This window comes from Solenopsis invicta, chromosome 8 (genome assembly GCF_016802725.1).
Source record: "Solenopsis invicta isolate M01_SB chromosome 8, UNIL_Sinv_3.0, whole genome shotgun sequence".
Lineage (NCBI taxonomy): Eukaryota > Metazoa > Arthropoda > Insecta > Hymenoptera > Formicidae > Solenopsis > Solenopsis invicta.
In genome coordinates, this window is record NC_052671.1 from 12,159,713 (window position 1) to 12,178,451 (window position 18,739).

General features: G+C 27.8%; 3 protein-coding genes across 4 annotated transcripts; all 3 read right to left on the minus strand.

Annotated features, from left to right (window-relative positions):
* Positions 1-1,097: 1,097 nt before the first annotated feature.
* Positions 1,098-3,469, minus strand: LOC105198427 (odorant receptor 94b). Its single transcript, XM_026138828.2, has 5 exons — positions 2,984-3,469; positions 2,237-2,569; positions 1,804-2,005; positions 1,404-1,559; positions 1,098-1,323 (listed from the first exon to the last, which is right to left on the minus strand). The coding sequence occupies exons 1-5, from the start codon at positions 3,343-3,345 to the stop codon at positions 1,267-1,269; spliced, it is 1,110 nt and encodes a 369-aa protein (XP_025994613.2). The 5' UTR covers positions 3,346-3,469; the 3' UTR covers positions 1,098-1,266.
* A 3,106-nt stretch (positions 3,470-6,575) lies between these two features.
* Positions 6,576-10,849, minus strand: LOC105198076 (odorant receptor 46a-like). Its single transcript, XM_026138832.2, has 6 exons — positions 10,121-10,849; positions 9,367-9,804; positions 8,852-9,184; positions 8,384-8,585; positions 7,095-7,250; positions 6,576-6,767 (listed from the first exon to the last, which is right to left on the minus strand). Exons 2-6 carry the CDS (start codon positions 9,747-9,749, stop codon positions 6,708-6,710), a joined length of 1,134 nt encoding a protein of 377 aa, XP_025994617.2. The 5' UTR covers positions 9,750-9,804; positions 10,121-10,849; the 3' UTR covers positions 6,576-6,707.
* A 150-nt stretch (positions 10,850-10,999) lies between these two features.
* LOC120358536 (odorant receptor 46a-like) lies at positions 11,000-18,580 on the minus strand. 2 transcript variants are annotated; one of them, XM_039453074.1, is made up of 5 exons: positions 18,004-18,580; positions 17,282-17,620; positions 12,842-13,046; positions 12,524-12,679; positions 11,000-11,177 (listed from the first exon to the last, which is right to left on the minus strand). In XM_039453074.1, the coding sequence occupies exons 1-5, from the start codon at positions 18,363-18,365 to the stop codon at positions 11,130-11,132; spliced, it is 1,110 nt and encodes a 369-aa protein (XP_039309008.1). In that variant the 5' UTR covers positions 18,366-18,580; the 3' UTR covers positions 11,000-11,129. The 2 variants fall into 2 exon arrangements, with proteins under 2 accessions (XP_039309008.1, XP_039309007.1); XM_039453073.1 differs by lacking the exon at positions 11,000-11,177 and having other exon boundaries at positions 12,415-12,679.
* Between the last annotated feature and the right edge of the window lie 159 nt (positions 18,581-18,739).

Consider the following 18,739-nt stretch of genomic DNA (forward strand, 5'->3'; position numbering starts at 1 on the left):
CTTTATTCAATAATAAATTTTACATCAAAGTTAAGAAGAGTATATATTTAGAAGAAAATAATAGTATCGTCAAATTAAGAAATGCAAATTTTTTAATACCATTGTTACCGAAATAAAATTATATTGTGTTCTTCAGATAACGGTATTATATTAACCATTAAACACACCAATCCTGTAAAATACGAAAACACATTTTCGGGTCTTTCGGAGACTTTTTTAACTTTGAGAAGCTATAACTTTAATTACAATCAATATTTTTCTACAATTTTTTTTAAATAAAAGTTCAGAATCTCAGGAATGTGACTGCACAATCGGCATTGCCGAAAAATAATTTATATATTGTGAAAGTATAAAGGAAGAATTATTAAGCAAAAATAAGAAATTAGTCAAAAATCCACTTTTCCTTCGAAAAATCATATCTTTGCAACAAAAAATTTTTAAAGACTTTCAAATACGGCGTTTTAAAGTTAAAGAGTCACACTTTCAAAATAAAATTTGGCAAAGTCATACCTTTTAAAAAGTATAATTATGTAACATGGAGAATATGAGGTATTTTTGAGCATTTAAAAATCCACTAAAAAAAAAAATCATATTTTTGCAACAAAAAACTTGTAAAGACTTTGTCATAAAGCTAAAAATTCATACTTAAAAAAAATTATATCAATATCATTTCTATTAAAAAATGTACTTATGTAACAAGGCGAATATGAAGTATTGTTGATTAAATCGTGTCTAAAATTGAAAATTGATGTGTTTCATAATATATTTCAAAAACCTACAATACTATTTATATTTCTACAAAAATGATACTATACTTTAATAGTATTATTTCCTTTACCAATATGTACTGCTGCCGAGCTTTAAGAAATATTGAATTAACAATATCGATATTATCATTAGCAAAAATAAAGATGAAGTTATCATCCATCCAAATATTTAATGTTGCAATTATTTATATATGTATATACTAATAATGTTATAAACATTTTAATTTTTTTATATATTAATAAAATCTGACTGTACTGGAATACATGCATAATCTTCGACTTTTAAGAGAAACATATGAAAAATATGAGAAAAAAGCATAACGCAATATGTACAGATAAATAATGCTTTTTTTATTTATATGCGTAATGTATGCGATATACAATTGCACTACGATTATCATCGCAGATGCTTTTACAATTATTCAACCCGCGCGTCCCTTGACATGCACTGTCCATGTTTTAAATACTATTTGTTCTTCTTCCTTTAATAGCATTATCATCATTCTTCCCTTGTTTGTTTAAGTATATTATATATCGAATACGACATCTTAAGCAACTAAAGAATATATCAATTTTTGTGTATAATGTTTTTTAACTCAATTACCATTATAAAAATGTAATAAATTTGTTTCTAACCTTCACAAAAGAATCTAGATTCATAGTAACAATGTGTGCACTCGAAAATTCAATAGGAATCAAAGAACGATTCATAATTAGTATAAGATCCTTTCTGGCTTTCTTATTTGCTGTTACCCAATCCATCCCAAAAATTTCGTCAGATAATTGAATGCTCTGTAATAAAAATCAGACAAATACAATATTAATGTAACTTTTCTTATAGTAGGTTTAAATAATATTGAACTGTATTATATAATATATAAACATTGGTTAAGCGTAAATTTAAAAATTATATGTTTTTTATACATTATCAATGATTTACATATTTTATAATTTAATAATATTCTATTAATTCAGAGATTTTATCATTATTTTTAATTATATTAACCGCTATATATAATGCACCTCTAGTTAGTACCTTTAATTTAACTTCATTCCCATGCCAACAATAAATAAGAATTTGTATACACATACAAATTGTGTACGACATCAGTGGAATGTATTTCGCGCTCAACGAAGATTGCGCCAATCGATAAAGATTAGAACATACCACTAGCATGCTCGCTGTGAATTGAACAACAATTGTAAACCTGAACTTTTCATTCATCGATCGTGCGTACCTACAAAAAAAACATACTGTTAATTTATATTGCTATTATTATTATTATTTATAAATAAATATCAACACTTCAAATAAAAAATTCTTATCTGAATAATAAATAAAATTGTCATGGTATCCAAACGCGAGCATATTTACAAAATATAAAGAAGTTCTTTTAATATATGAAATTACGTGTTTTAAAATTAATATAAAAAAATCTAAACGCATAAAATTTTGTACAATGACTAACTTATAGATATGATCGTGCAGACGTACACATTCACCCAAATCGCCTTGATCGCGCAAGGATTTCTTCAGCCGACACTCCAAAATCTCGATCTGGCAATAAATATGCTTCAGAAATCCACAAATTAATATATCGCAAGCAACATTTACGATGGATGCAACTGTCAGTCCTATTAATTGGCGAAAGTACGTTAAATAATACATTGTGTCAGACCACTCATAGGGTATCCACTCTCTATACGCTAAATTTCCTCTCCGAAAGTCCGTTAACAACGATGTCAAATTCATGCACCCGCATGTCATCTGAACCATAATCGTATAGTATACAGAATTAGTCCTGTAAAATAATTATGCAGAGTAAACGAATTTAAAAATAATATAACGAAAAAAATCGGGTTTAAAGAATCGATGCGCGGACATTTGAGCGCTAATAAATAATTAAATATATTTGTTAAAAATATAATTGTATTATCCACTACTAATATTCACTACAAATTACATATTTTCATTTTGAGCCATCTTCAAATTTACAAGATAAAATTTTTACGCGCAGTCTTCCAAATCGCATGATATACTCAATTTACTGAAAGAAACCGAAATGCTCGAACGAAAATTTGTCTAGTAAGATGTATATAGAATATTCTAATGCTTATTGGGAAGATATTACACTAATATAGAAAGAATCACGAAACAATAAAATTAAAAATTGGATCACTTGCGGATCTTTTTTTTATATGTCTCATCTACTTACCATACAATATTATTATATTTTTCTCGAATTTCAATTTCATCTGGTTCCAAAGGCCTAAAAGGTTTCTCCAACAACGCTTCGATTAACATCTCGATGTTCTTGCGATTTAATAAGAGACTGAACATCTTACAGCAAGCGATGAGCAATGCCACCAATACATAAAAGGTATCCATAAAATCATCGGCATTATCAACATTTAAAATAATATCCATAAATTGCGGCAACATAAAGGAAAACAATGGTAAAAATATCAAAATTGTGTATACATTGTATACCATCCGTTTGTATAGTGAAGACCAGGAAATTGGTGGCCGGCATCCCACCACCGTAAGAATTTTCAATGGAAATTGCATAACTTGCATTTTGCAAAATATCTTTTACTCGAGATCTCTAATTTAAAATAAAACATTTATATTGTGCACTATTATAAACTATTCAATATTTCTTAATATATTATAACATATTATGACTCATTTAAAAAAACACAATTGTATGCTATAATTATAACAAAAATAAAAAATTGTAATAAATGTCATACAGAAAACATTACATGTAGAAAATAAAAGTCTTTAGATATAAATAAATTTACTTTTATTTTTATTTTATTTAGAAAATTGTATTTTATATTTGCAATTTTAAACGTATATAAGAACATTCGATAACACTATAATTTAGATTTTACTTTTTTTTGGAATTTAGTTTTAATTTTGTTTCTAACAAATGTAATAAACATAAAGATATTTTATTTTACACACAATAATATATTAGATTAGTAATGACAAATATTTCAGTTATTTGTACAATCAACTAACACATTGTACCAATATTCAACAAATAAAATACATGGTGCTCAAAGATTTTCATTAAATTTCGAAAATAATGTTCAATAATCAAAATTGCTTACACGAATAAAAAATATGAAATAAATTTTGTTCATTGATATTTTGAAACAATTTTACATAACTTCGACGAATCTTACGAATGTCTATAGACATGCAACATTACTTTCTGCACTCGTATTCTTTTCTTTGTAAGCCTTTGAAGAGCTACATATGTCAACATAATAATTATATGTATATCCCTCAAACTTGTAACATATTCCGATCGGTAATGATACTTTTGTAAAATAGTATATATAGCAGTGCCTTTCTTTACGGCCCATATATAATGGCTTATGAGCTTGACATTATACTGATGTGAAATTGAAAAAAAAAAAATAATGCAGGATAAACCTCTGGAAAACAAAAGTCTTAGATCATAAATTATTGTGTGTCACCATACAATTTTAATGCAGATCTATAGTTACATACAGAAAATATGGAATACGTTATTGTCGTCTCCGCATCACATTCACCTGTCATCACTATTTCTGCTATTCATATTGATTTATTCGTAATCTGGCAAGGTACAAGCGGTTCAAAGAACTTATTAAATATGCATGTACAGGTAAAGGGAATACATGTGTTAACAATAAAACGCATTCAGTCGCTATCGAACTAGTGAAATATTACACAGAAATGTATCAAAATTTTTTTCTGTATGTCTGGAGACTCCAATTTCGTAAGTACAGACTGTAGAGTTTTTAGAACAAATATTATCACAATTTAATAGCTCTATCGCCAAATTTGTTTCAAAAATTATGAAAAAAATCTAAATTAAAAAACTTTTTTTTTTGTTCTCAACTTGTTTTTTCTGCATAAAGTCTATATTGAAGACACGGATTAATGCATACTTTAATTCTGGAATTTTTAAATCTCTAAAAGTAATACATATAAAACGTTGTCATAAAATTACTGCGTTTAATCATTAAAACAGGACAGACTTCAGTATCTTGAAATAAAAATATGAGTTAATTAATGAGTTTATTAATTAAATGCAACAATGTGATTATTTTCGATCAATATCGTAAACCCACTTTTTCGGGAAGATACCTCAATTTCTTTTCGCATCACTCGTTGTGTCATAAAAAGGGTATTGTTTTTGGTACAGTGGACAGAATAATTTCATTATCATTATCCGCAGTTTCATCAAAAAAATTTTACTCTTATGATTAACATCTTACTTGACAATAATTATCCTTTAAATTTTATTTTTGCTATGATTTATTTTAGATTAAAATATATTTTTTATAAAAATGACATGATAGGGCAGACAGGGGTGTGATGAGGTATTTCACGATCCCTTATATTAAGTCGGTATCTAAAAAATTTTTGTCTTTCCTCAATAAGTGATATGATTGCAACATAACTTTTACAATTCTCTTTAAACTTAACAAATTTATAACTGAGAGAAAAAATCACATTGACTGACTATCGTGCAATGATGTAGTCTATAAAATTAATTATAGAGATTGCGAGTCTTCTTATGTGGAACAGACAAAACGTCAGTTAAAAACAAGAGTGACGGAACATAAATCGGATATTAAAAAATGTAATTCTCCTTCTGTTATTACGAAACATCGTATCGAGAATAATCATGATTTTGATTGGGACAACGTAGAAATTTTAGATAAAGAAACATCTTTTTTTAAAAAAAGATCAATATCTGAAATGTTACACATAAAGAGACAACCAAAAGGACTCAAGAAACAAAGTGATACTCCTTTTTGATGCGTATCTTCATATTCTCGATCGTATTTTCCCTCCTTAACGTCTTATTCCTTCCTCCTTTTCCTACTCATATCGTTCTACTCTGACAATTCTCTTTCCTTATTATTCGTTTCACAACACTCTGTGATGTACACTCGTATTAGTATTATTTAGGATATAGTTTTAGAAACTCATAAGTATGATTTATATTAGCCTTTTTTTGTTATCTACTAGACTCATGTTCTGAAAACGATGTCTTTTGGCTCGTTCTTCAAGAATACCTCTCGGACCAAGGCGTTTTCCGACACATTTTGTAAGCTCGATTCAATTTGATACATTTTTGTAAGCGGATAAATTCGATAAGATATTAATTTACTGATTAACACTGCATTAAGTTTGTGATACGACTTGCTATCTAATTAATTTGTTGTTATAAATTCTAAGATTGTACTGAAGATGACGATTGATTAAAAGTCGAAACGTTTACCTTATTTACTTTCGTATTTGTTTTATATTTAGCGCACAACACCCAGCACGGCTCTCAAGCTGTTCTTGTCTTATTTGAATTATTAAAAGTATGAGTATATTGCTTTTGTATCTTAAATTGTTTTGCCTAATACATATTATCTAAAAGTTATCAAGAAACCATATATAATTTTATCTTGTATTTGTCTAAATTAAAATTAAATCATCATTATCTTATCTAACATATATTTACATGTAATTTATGTTATCTTTATGTAGATAATTTTAATTTATCTGAGTGCAACATTGTACGCGCACGCATGTGTGTGTGTGTGTGTGTGTGTGTGTGTGTGTTTGTGTGTGTGTGTAAGGAAAACGTCAGTATACCCAAATAAATAATTAAATACTTTTAAAAAAGTTTCTCAAGTAATTAAGAAATTAAAATTTTCTCAAATTGTTTTATATGTATATATGGTATGGCTGAAATATTTATAGAAAATTTGAAGTAAAAATTATGTTTATAATAAAAAAAGAAGAACTTGTATATTAATTAATTATTATTCATGTATTTAATAACACTGTAAATAACAAGAAGTTTTAATGACTATTATTAATGACACAGGTAGTTTAATTGGAAAATTTTCTTACTTCTATTTTATTTTCTATTTAAATTATGTTGTTTGCATTGTTTGTTGGAGTATGTTATAAGCCGAATATGATGTTTTAAGTAACTGTAACAAAAATATAAACTGTTTTATAAATTTATTTTGTAATTACTAATTTCTTAACATATTAAATATGAAATATTGCCAATTAATAAAACATATGTAATACCATAATTATAATGTATAATTATTGGAAATATAGATATAAGTTCTTTATGTATAGAAAAGACGATATACAATTTTTATAATATAACATGACGGAAAACTTAGATTAAATTTTGCTACTTGAATATCATCAATTTTTCAATGTATAAATTATAAAAATTTACAATACTATTCCTGAAATAATATTAATTGTTTACTAATTATTTAGTGACAATAGACTATACTCACGATAACGAAAGAATCAAGATTCATTGTAAGAATATATGCGCTAGAAAATTCAATGGGTATTAATGCACGATTCATAATTATTAGTAAAGTCTGTTTTCTGTTTTCTTTCATGGTCAGCCATTCCATTCCAAAGATATTAGTGACGAGTTGAACACTCTACATAAAAAAGATATAATATGTGCATAAATTAAAGCATACACATTTCTCAGAAATAAATTGTAACTGAAGGGTTTCCTACAAAAGCCAAACAAGTACAAAATGTTAAATTTTCAAGAAATACAATAAAAATCTTATTTACAAACAGTTTATTGTATAAATATGGTAATTTTTCTCCAAACATATAATGGGTATAAGAACAAAAACTATTTTAATTAATATGTTTTAATTAATATTGTTGCTTCCGTTGCTCACTTCCGCACACGCACGACTCTCACATACTCCCGCCCTCGCGAAAGAAAGGAACTCTTACGTAATTAACAAAAAGAACTTCATTGATACATAAATATAATCAAGCACAAAACCCAGATTGCATGTCAAACTGATCGGCGTAAACACTACGTAAATCGTCACGAACGAACGAACCTCTTTTATTCAGTATTGATTTTTCCTTGCGACCAGCTGAGTATTGATTTTTTCTCGACCAGCTCCTTAAAACTTAATCAATAATAACACGGACACAACAATATTTTAAACTCCCATTTAAAAAAAAAAAAGAAAGTATCTAGACTTGTTTAATTCTTGCGAGAATTTCATATTTACCTATTTATAACATAATATTTTAGACTTGTTTTTTTTCTAACATTAATAATAATAAAAAGTAAAAAAAACAATATTATTTAAAATATAAAGCAATAACATTTTTATTTTCATGTACAAAATTTGATAAGTTGCACTTAACAAAAAATGTTAATCTGGCGTGCAGTTTAATAAACTTAAAAATTTTAATAAAATTTTACAAGATAAATTTATCTATCTGAAATATTAATACAAATTTAACTGTGACCAAAGTTCATCCTTGATTAACTGTCTTTTTATTTTTATATACCAATCTACATTTTTCTATTATTATTTAAAAATAGACTTGTTTGGTTTTTGTAGAAAACCCTCCAAATATGTATTTCTATTTCAATTATATTCAAGTTTATTATTAGGTACGTTATAGTTATTTATAATAAACAAAAAATTGTATACCCAATAAGTATTTCATATTGCTTAAGTATGTAATAAATTATATAATCTTATATGTTTGAGGTTTTTAAAATATGTATTTAATACGCAATATTTCGTACCTTTAGCTTCACTTCATTTCCATACCAGCAATAGATAAGAATTTGTGTTAACATAGAGCATGTGTATAATATCAATGGAAAGCATTGCGCATTCAATGTTACCCTCGCCAATTGATATAAGTTGGAGCACACCACTAGTGTGCTCACTACAAATTGAATGGCAATAATTATCTTGAATTTTTCGTTCACCATTACTGCAAACCTACAAAATTAAAATATTTAAAAAAGTTTATTTATGTAAAAAAAAACCTTTCATACATTTAAAAAAACAATGTTTTTTAATTTTATGTAACATTTGAAAAGTATAAAAATAAGTAATAACGAGTTCTTATTATTAACACTAGGTACTTATAAACAAAATTAGAAAAAAATGATATATATATATATATATATATATAAAACTGATTTTTTATTTTTCAAATATTTTTTCTCGAATTCACGATCTGCAAGATTGTTAAATAGACTAACTTAAATATACAGTTGTGCTGACGTACACATTCACGCAAATCGTTTTGGCAGTAGACCTTTTTCAGCCGGCACTCCAGTATTTCAATCTGACAGCATACGTACAATAATAAACCACAAATCAAACTGTCGCATCCTACGTTCACCATGGAGCCGATAAACGTGTTTATTAATTGACGAGTGTATATAACACAGAATACCACATCGGATGTATAATTATACGGTGTCCACTCTCTGTACGTTAAATTACCTTTCCGGAAATGCGTGAATAATGATGTTACTATGCCGCATGCACACGTTATCTCAACCAAAATTGCGTACCGTAAAGTGTTAGCCCTATAAAATAACTAGGCAGTTTGTTTTTTTATATTTTTCAGTGCATAATAAACATTTTCCTTTGCATTCTATTACATATAAATTAATGGCTTTTATAACATTTTTCAGATATCTTGTAAGTTTCTAGAGAAAGCGACAGAGAAAAAGAGAAAGAAAGAGAAAAAAAATTTTTTTGTACTTACTGTATTGTTTTGTCGAATTTGTGACGAATTTTTATTTCATCAGCCTCCAATGGTACAAATGGTTTCTCAGTAAGAATATTAGTTAATATTCCTATATTTTTACGATTTACCAAAAGACCAATCATTTTACAACAAGAAATGATCATGGCAAGCATGATATAGAAAGTCTCTGTAAAATCGTCGGTATTATCGACATTTAGAATGATATCCATAAGTTGAGCCAGCGCAAAGGAGAACAGCAGCAACATTAGGAAAACAGTATATGCGTTATACATGGTACGTTTACATAATGACGTCCAAGAATTCGGTGGCCAACATCCGACAACCATAAGAATTTTTAATACAAATTCAAGGACCTGCATATTCCGCGTTTTTAATCTCATTCATAAAAATTTACCAAAACGTTAATATATCGAACTATTCTCGTTATTCTAATTTCTGTAAGTATATATTATATAGTTAAGTATATTAATGTCTAATGCTTTTCTTCTTATACTTATACTTATACTTAATATAATTAATAATTATATTAAGTATAAGTATTAATAAATTAAACTGTTCTCATAAAACGTTTGCGATTTTAACTATGGCCGCCTCAATAAGGATATTCCACGTCTATAATGTTCATACTACATGAGTGTGTAGTATGAACATAGACTGATTATATACAGCACGCTTTTCAGATATTTATTTAATACAATATATGTGTTTAATATTTATTTAATATACTACAGTAATATAAATAATACTCTACGTGTCATATATAAATTCTTAATTTTGCAGAGCTGTAATTCGTTGATGAGTATAGAATACGATTAAAAAGTTGAGTTTCTTCACATTTATAAAACGGACGTCTTCCTCTCTATTAGTAGCACCGCAAACTTTGTAAAATTTCATAAACCTCAGAATGTCTATAGATACATGACGACTTTTCAATGGCAGTACTGTTCTTTTAGCTTCCCCTCCGCGTACAGCAGCTATATAATTATAATAATACTAAACTAGCAATATCGTTCTCCACTTTCCCTCTACTGTTTGCGTGTACAGTCGCGTTTTGCAAACTTTATACGACAACTATGTAATGTGATACTATATTCAAATATATTGAGAAAAACTTAAGAAAGCAGTAAGAAAGTTGTAGAAATTTAATAGACCTTAAATTGCGTTTTGTCTTCATAAAATCATAAAATAAGTAACTCACCAATTTACTTGTGAAATATTTATCATTGTCGCAAGCGCTTTGTATTTGTCATTTATCTTAAATTTTAATATTCAATTCTGTTTCTGATCGATGTAAACAGTTATAATCTCGGACAAAATATAAAATATAGCAAAAGCTTTTTATAAGTGCATCTATGTATACACCTATGTATGTTTTATTATATACATACAACGTGAATAACCTGGTAAAATTTTTTGGTAGAATAGCAAACGATAAAAAACGATAGAAAATTATTCACATTAGTAAATTTGCAAATCAGATTTTACATTCAAAACTATAAGATTTTTTTCTACAGAGTAGATATTTATTTCTATATTTAGAAACATTAAAACACCTATTTTTATGTAAATTTACACTTTCCTCAATGCATCAGATAAAAATCTATTAAATATATTATAATAAAACGCATTATAAGCAATTACTATTTATTTATTCACAGATATAATACTATGTTGCAAACTTCTACATATATCTATTAACAAAGTATGTTGGAAAACATTTTAGTAATTGAAATTTTCTTTCTATCTTTCACTCATGACTCCTACACTTGTTTTAATATGTTATAAGCTGAATATGATGTCTTAAGCAACTGCAACAAATATATACAAAATTTATAAATTATTTAAGATTCTTATTACATTTTATACAGCACAAAAGCTTGCAGCAACAACATTGAATATTACATATTGTGGTACAACATTGCGGGGGCATTGAAAAAATTTTTTTATAATATTATTTTATTTGTTGCAACAACGTTACAAAAATATTGTAAAAAGTAATTTTTTATGCTTCACCCTTTCGCGCTAGTACAAATCACCATCATCAGGTGAGTGCGGCAGAGTTAGCGTAATTAAGAAATCACACAAAATAAAATAAAAAATACAGTATTATGAGATTTTTTACTCACATTCTAAGGAAATAATTCTTTTAAACATCGCGTTTCCAAAATTGATTTGAAATATAATAATAAATAATACGTATTTTAACAGTATAACTTTCGAAGCTATTATATAAAAATCAATTTAAAGACACAATGACATTCTCAGAAGCTAGATGTAACAAAGTAAGTTAAGTTAATATAATGACACTTAAAATAATATCAGAAATACCAAAACATTATAATTCTCTCTAATATTATATTTCTAAAAGTGGACATTTTATTACTGTTTGCTGTAATATTATTAAAGCAATATTTTTCAGCAATACCTTGGAACGTTGTAGCAATGTTGCAATCTTGCAATGAAATATTTTTATGATGTTACTGCAATTTTCCTGTGCTGTATGGAATTTGCTAACATGCTTGATAAATATACTAGGCAACCAAATTATCGCAACACTTATTTATACCAAAATTTTGCACAACTTCAAATAATCATAACTTTGTTAAAAATTATTGTATTTGAAAGATTTTTTTTATTTTAAAGTTTAAAGTCTCTACTTTAAGGTGCATTTGGTCAATTTTGAATGTCGGCTTTTCTCTTTCCGCTGTTCTTTAAAAGTAAGGACGTATTTTGTTTCCAAACACTTGCATAGTTTGACGCACTACACGGAATAAGATAAATTTTTTTTCGTAAATGTTACGATAAAAAAAATTCAAAATTGATTAAATGCACCTTAAAGTAGAGACTTTAAGCTTTAAAATGAAAAAAAAACTTTTAAGTACAATAATTTTTAACAAAGTTATGATTATTTAAAGTTGTGCAAAATTTTGGTATAAATGAGTGTTGCGATAATTTTGTTGTCTAATGTATTATTGTAATATTTAATGCTACTTCAAAACTATTTTTAAATTAACTTATTTACAAATTGTTTTCTTATTTTTTGTAAATTAAAGAAAAAATGTGTTTTAGTCAGGAATAAAAAATCTATTAATTACTTGTGTCAATAATAAATTATAAAAATTATTTGCAAATTATAGATAATTATTTTACTAACCCCAACAAAAGAATCGAGATTCATTGACAAAACGTAAGCGCTGGTAAATTCTATTGGTACTACTGCACGATTCATAATTAATAATAAGTTTCTTTTAAGACTTCTATCCATTGTTACCCAATCCATTGCGAAAATATTGGTAAGCAATTGAGTGCTCTATATTTCAAACCATAAAAGTATCGTGAATCTTTCAGATTTAACAAACTTGGTTACAAAAATTGTGCATTATTACATAAATATATATAAATTTTAATATCAAGTTATGTACATTTTGTGTTTTTAAAAACAGACAGTGCAAATCAACTTGATTACGCGCACCTTTAACTTTACTTCATTTCCGTACCAACAATAGATGAAAATTTGTGTCAACATGCAGGACATATACAGTAGTAAGGGAAGATAGCTTGCGTTTATATCTGTTGATTTAGTCATTTGATATAAATTGGAACATACCACCAACGTACTCACTACAAATTGCATGGCTATAGTCATTCTGAATTTATTGTTTAATTTAAATGCAAACCTGTAAAATATATGTTACGTAAAAAATATTAATCGCCCTTTTAAAATTTTTCAAGAAAAAATTTGAAGCAGAAATTGAAAAATGTATAACAATCCAATAAACATTAACTATAATAAAAGTAACATAACACCAATGTTGTGATTTCATATTCAACGATGTAACCTGTTACGTATCACGTTTTATAACATAACAATTGCAATATCGAGAAAATGTTATATTAAATTTATGTTTAATGTGTAATATAATATTGATGTTACGTTATTGTTAATTGTTTACTGTAGACAAATGTCATCAAATATGTAGACAAATGTCATCAAAAATACTTTAAATTACAACGGAATAATGTATATACAAGGGTTGTTTGATAACGTTCTAGCATAACAATGAAACATTTATATTTTTTAGCAAAATTGATTTTAATTTTTGATGTAGTTTTCTTTTAACTTAATGTACTTGATATTTTTCTTTTCTGGTCCCGTCATTCCATCAGTGAAGTAAGTCAAATTCTGCAAAATATCGTTTACAGGCCATTAATTACTTTACTATTTGATTGCAAATTCTTTTTCTCCAAATCATTTTTTTATTTTGGAGAACAAAGAAAGTCGCAGGACTTAGTCGCTCTAATTCAATCTCTTAGATTATCAAATACGATTTGATATACTTTGTCGACCATTTCCTCAGTCATTATTCTTTTTAAGCTATCCGGACGTCATGATTATTTATGAGTTAATTGATTACTTATTTACTAATATTACATTATTTACTAATATTACATTATTTATTAATATTACATTATACCTTTTACTTTTAAATTTTTTATTAAATATAATTTTATTTTATTTCTCTAAATTGGAAGGCAAAATCGTGTTTGCCTTATCAATAAAATTTTTTCATTTTTGTTTTCTCTTTAATTCTTTGAAATTAAATGTTATATGTTTCATTAAAATTAAATTTTTTAAATTAAATACATTAACATAAATTAAAACAAAAAGATTTTTTTATGGAAATACACACATAGTATCATTTGAATTTTATTTAAAAAAAATTAAAGATACTACCACTTGCATCTTGTTTGTTAAAAGTAGTATGTACAGCAGTTATTGCAAAGAGCAATATATTCTTTTTATAATTGGCACAATTTAAAGATTTCATATATTTTTTTGGAAAAATATTTTGGTTGGCAAAAACAGTTTATTTGCGGGCGGGTAAGAAAGAGAAGAATGACACGTACGTTACGGACTACGGATGGAAGGAAGAAAGCTCATGGATGAAAGAGAGAACGTTACGGATAGATAAGATGCGTTTGCAACAGATGGGAGAGAGAGCAATAGGGAAAGAGAGAGAGAACCTTTGATATATAACTATGGATTGCCAGTTACCCCTAATTTTCTTATTCTCACAAGGCTTTGCTGTGTCTTCAACATAACGCGCGCCTTCGACGGTTAAATGGTAGAAAATTAAAACACAAAGTCGCATTTCTTTTTTTTGCACATTTTATTTATGTATTGCAAATGCAATGGTTTTGAACTTTGCTAAGTATAATAAAACAACGCAATGTTATGTCATATTCCATCTCTCTTTTTCTTTCTATTTTACCAGCAAAATGCGACTTTGTGTTTCATTTTTCTGTTATTTAACCGTCAAAGGCACGCGTTATTTTGAAGACAGTGTGAAATGGCCAACTGGCAATCTATATATAGTTATATAGTCAAAGGAGAGAACATTACCTGTAACGGGTAAGAGAGAACCGATGCATGTTACATTCCGCCAAACAATTGTTGTTAAACTAATTTTAATAAATTAATATAAGATTAATATAAAATTAATATCCCGCTTGGGATAAAGTTATTTTAACTAATAGTTTGATATAAAATCGTTTTAATTAAATTAAATTAATAGAAAACTATACAGGAAAAAGAAAGAGGCGATGACGAAAGAAAGAGAGAAAGAGCGATACGACAGTAATACCATTATTTATAGTCTTTCCTTAAGAAATGAGGATTTCGTGTTTCTGTCTGCCTTTGTTTTGCATAGAGTAAAAAGTAAAATATTCGTGGAACAAAGACAGACAATAAGGAATTTTCGTTTCTCAAGGAAGAACTATGAATACGGTCCAGAGAATAATTTCCCTGCTTAGCGTAAGGTCATCCACCTTACCCAAAAATGCACGCTTATCGCTTTCTTCGCCCATGCCTTGTGACGTCCCAAACACACACACACACACACACACACACGCACGCACGCACGCACACACACACACGCACGCACGCACGCACGCACGCACGCACGCACGCACGCACGCACGCACGCACGCACGCACGCACACGCACGCACATGCATATACGTATACTCACTAACACGTAGTGGTCCAGAAACGGTCCCCCATATCTGTAACTTATACTTGTGTTAGTAAATAACCAAGCCTAGATAAAACCGTAACTCAAAGAGTATTGACCTGTTGGTCTTCCCAGAAAACCGGTATTAGTAGCATAGCATTCGTAGTCGAGCAGTACATTCAAAAATTCTTTTTCAGCATTTTATTCTGTTGTCTCTTGTTTTATTCATTATTATGGGTTGTAAATTTAGAAAAGGATTAGAGATTTGAGACAATCGATTAACTTGCAGAAATCGAGGGCAATACAAAAAGAAAGTCTGTGATTCCGAAACAAATATAATGTAAAGAGAATTCTAGTGCATTGTCAAAAAAAAGGAAAAAAAATGCAAAAGGACTTAATTCTATCAGAATATCATTCTATAAAATATAGATAATCTTATTTAAAATAACAACAAAAGTATGAATCAACTAAATTGGAAAATTAACCCAAAAATCATTCCAAGCAGCAATAAAAGTACCGTAGAAACAGTTGCTTATATATAAATGTTAAAAAATATAACAGTTGCCGCCGATATATTTAACTAAGATAATAAAGTGTATTTCTTAAAATGTTTCGAGCTATTGTATTAAGTCAGTAGTGACTCGAATGCCCTTAGATACGTTAAAAAAGCAATCGTTACTTTTACAAAAATTTCAGATCTCAGCGCGTTTTCAGCAGAAAACTCAAGAGGCAAGAGCATTACGGCAACAAATTTAAATTGAAAATTTAGAGACTGCAAATGATTTGGAGAATTTACAATATGACTCTAGAATAGACAAATCCTTGTAAGTTACAAAATTTGCATTTTATTTGGTTGGAAATTTAACTTGAAGAATTAAACGCGTTTTTCTCAAAATTGCATTTTCAAAATCGCTATTTTGCTGTTAAACGGTCATTCAATTTTTGTGAAGTCAATATTGAAACTCATGATATCGTTGTGAAAAAAATTGTAAATCTTCCTGGGCTCATTTTAAAAGGCAAAAATTTTCAATTATTTCAATTAATTTTTCTCGAAGTTTCTTTCAAAGTTACCACAAATTTTAATATTGACTTCAGCAAAAATTAAATGACCGTTTAATAGTAAAATTAAAAGATCAAAGGATAGTGTAACATAGATAAATCATAATAAAATTTTTCGAAAATATTTGCGCTTTTGAATGCTAAACCACATTTGCGTGCAATTTTTATTTCACACCGCGTGAAGCTTTGCAAGTTTGTAAACAATTTTGTGATTTGACGCATCCCTATTTGAATCCGTGTAACTTTGTAAACAATCTGTAAATTCTTTAATAAATGATCAATCCCAAAATTAGAGATTTCAAGCTTTAAAATGCTTTTTTGAACATTTTTTACGATTACTTTTGACAAAGTTATGCTTTGTTAAATTTTGCCTATTTTTGAGAGTCAGAATAGGTGATGCTTTAATTTTACTATTAAGTGTATAATAGTAGAATATTAAATGTTCTTAAAAACAACCAAAAGAATGCGATAAATTTATGTTATTTTTTGTAAAAGTTATTTTTTACCTGCTTCAAAGAGCGCCTTGCTTTGATAAAACAATTGTAAGTTTCAAAATCTATGCTCTTAATTTATCAATTCTACCTTTTTTAATGTTTTCCTTCCTCGCTTTTTTGTTGGTTCTAATTTAATTTTTGGATTCATATTTTAATTTTACTAGGATTTTTGTATAAAATTATTTATTAGCCAATAATTTTTATCTATAAATAAGATTCTTCATGTTCAGATTCACAGTTTATCAAACAACCCTCGTAATAAAGCTCTTTTCTTATTAATGTATGTTCAATTATTTTTACATTTCTTAATGAAATGTGTAAAATATTTTCAGATAAAACAACTAACTCCAATATACTGTTGTGGTGACGTACACAGTCGCGAAGAGTCTCATGATTATTCGATACTTTGCTCAATCGGCATTCTAAAATCTCGATCTGACAACAAATGTGCGCCAACAATCCGCAAATAAGACTGTCACATGCTACATTGACCAGCGATCCAGCTGTCAGACTGATAAGTTGATGAATATAAGTGAGACAAAATACGATGGTGGACGAGTAATAGTCATACGGTAGCCATGCTCTATATGTTAGATTTCCTTTTTTAAACACCGTAAATAAAGACGTCACGGTGATACACGCGCAAGTTGTTTCCACCAAAATCGTGTAGCAGAGCGTGTTTGTACTGCAAAATGACTGTGGACCCTTACAGAAATTCAAAACTGACGGCATTAAATTGGCCAGTGATTAACTAATTATTTTGAAAATTAAAAGTAATACTCTGTCAATACTTTTAATTCTCAAAATAAATAATTAATTAATTATTCCAATTTAATACTGCCAGTATTAAATTTCTGTAAGGGGAGACAGTTATGCTTATTTGTATAATACAGTTTCTTTAATTTTATGACTCATTGACAAATACTTATAACAATTGCATATTATTATTTAATAATAGTGTTTGTCATATCTTTTAAAAAATAAAATAAATATCTGTAATAACATTTTCTAAATTTTTTATTAACTTATTTGTGAAAGTAATCTTTATTATTTTATTATAAAACTTACTATATGTGTCTATCAAATTTGTATCGAATTCTCATTTCATCCATCTCCGATGGTTTGTACGGTCTCTCGACGAGTACATTGGTTAACATGTTAATGTTCTTTCGATTTACTAACAAACTGAACATTTTAGAGCATGAAACAACTGATGCCAGAGTGGCATAAAAATTTTCCGTGAAATCTTCAGCATTGTCAACATTCCAAATAATGTCCAAAAATTGCGATACCAAAAATGTGTACAATAATATAATCATAAAAACCGTGTATATGTCGTATATTATGCTCAAGTAAAACGACGAACATGACTGCGGCCGCCAGCATCCAACGATCGTCAGAATCTTGAAAGTTAATTGCAAGACGCGCATTTTTTTATTTCACGTTATCCCTCTTATTAATATCTGAACTTCATTTAAATTTTTCCACAATATTTCCACAATTAATCATACAGCTAGAATTATTTGCAAAACGCAGAAAAATATTTTGCCCAAAATTTTATGTTTATTGTAATACTTCTATAGGTATACAATATCTTTAAAATAAACTGAGAAACGATGCACAAGACATCTTTTGAACGACTGACAATAGTAAAACGTTTATATATACACTACACTACTTTCCATCTAAGATTCTATAGTCCTACACTATTATATTATTATCATGCCGGATTTGAATTATTGATCCCATAAATACATTTCTGCCGCACCGATATTATGGATCTTGGAAATCAACAACTTCCATA

Bases quoted from the DNA above. Each gene is read 5' to 3' on its own strand.
- LOC120358536 (XM_039453073.1), bottom strand. From the start codon at position 18,365: ATGCGCGTCTTGCAATTAACTTTCAAGATTCTGACGATCGTTGGATGC. The intron at 13,047-17,281 runs GTTAGTTGTTTT...TATATTTTACAG, and splicing joins CACCACAACAGTATATTGGA to GTTTGCATTTAAATTAAACA. The intron at 12,680-12,841 runs GTGCGCGTAATC...TTTGAAATATAG, and splicing joins GAAATGAAGTAAAGTTAAAG to AGCACTCAATTGCTTACCAA.
- LOC105198427 (XM_026138828.2), bottom strand. From the start codon at position 3,345: ATGCAAGTTATGCAATTTCCATTGAAAATTCTTACGGTGGTGGGATGC. The intron at 2,006-2,236 runs GTTAGTCATTGT...TTTTTTTTGTAG, and splicing joins CTGCACGATCATATCTATAA to GTACGCACGATCGATGAATG. The intron at 1,560-1,803 runs GTACTAACTAGA...TTTTTATTACAG, and splicing joins GGAATGAAGTTAAATTAAAG to AGCATTCAATTATCTGACGA.
- LOC105198076 (XM_026138832.2), bottom strand. From the start codon at position 9,749: ATGAGATTAAAAACGCGGAATATGCAGGTCCTTGAATTTGTATTAAAA. The intron at 9,185-9,366 runs GTAAGTACAAAA...GTTATTTTATAG, and splicing joins AAATTCGACAAAACAATACA to GGCTAACACTTTACGGTACG. The intron at 6,768-7,094 runs GTGAGTATAGTC...TTTTTGTTACAG, and splicing joins ATCTTGATTCTTTCGTTATC to TTACTTAAAACATCATATTC.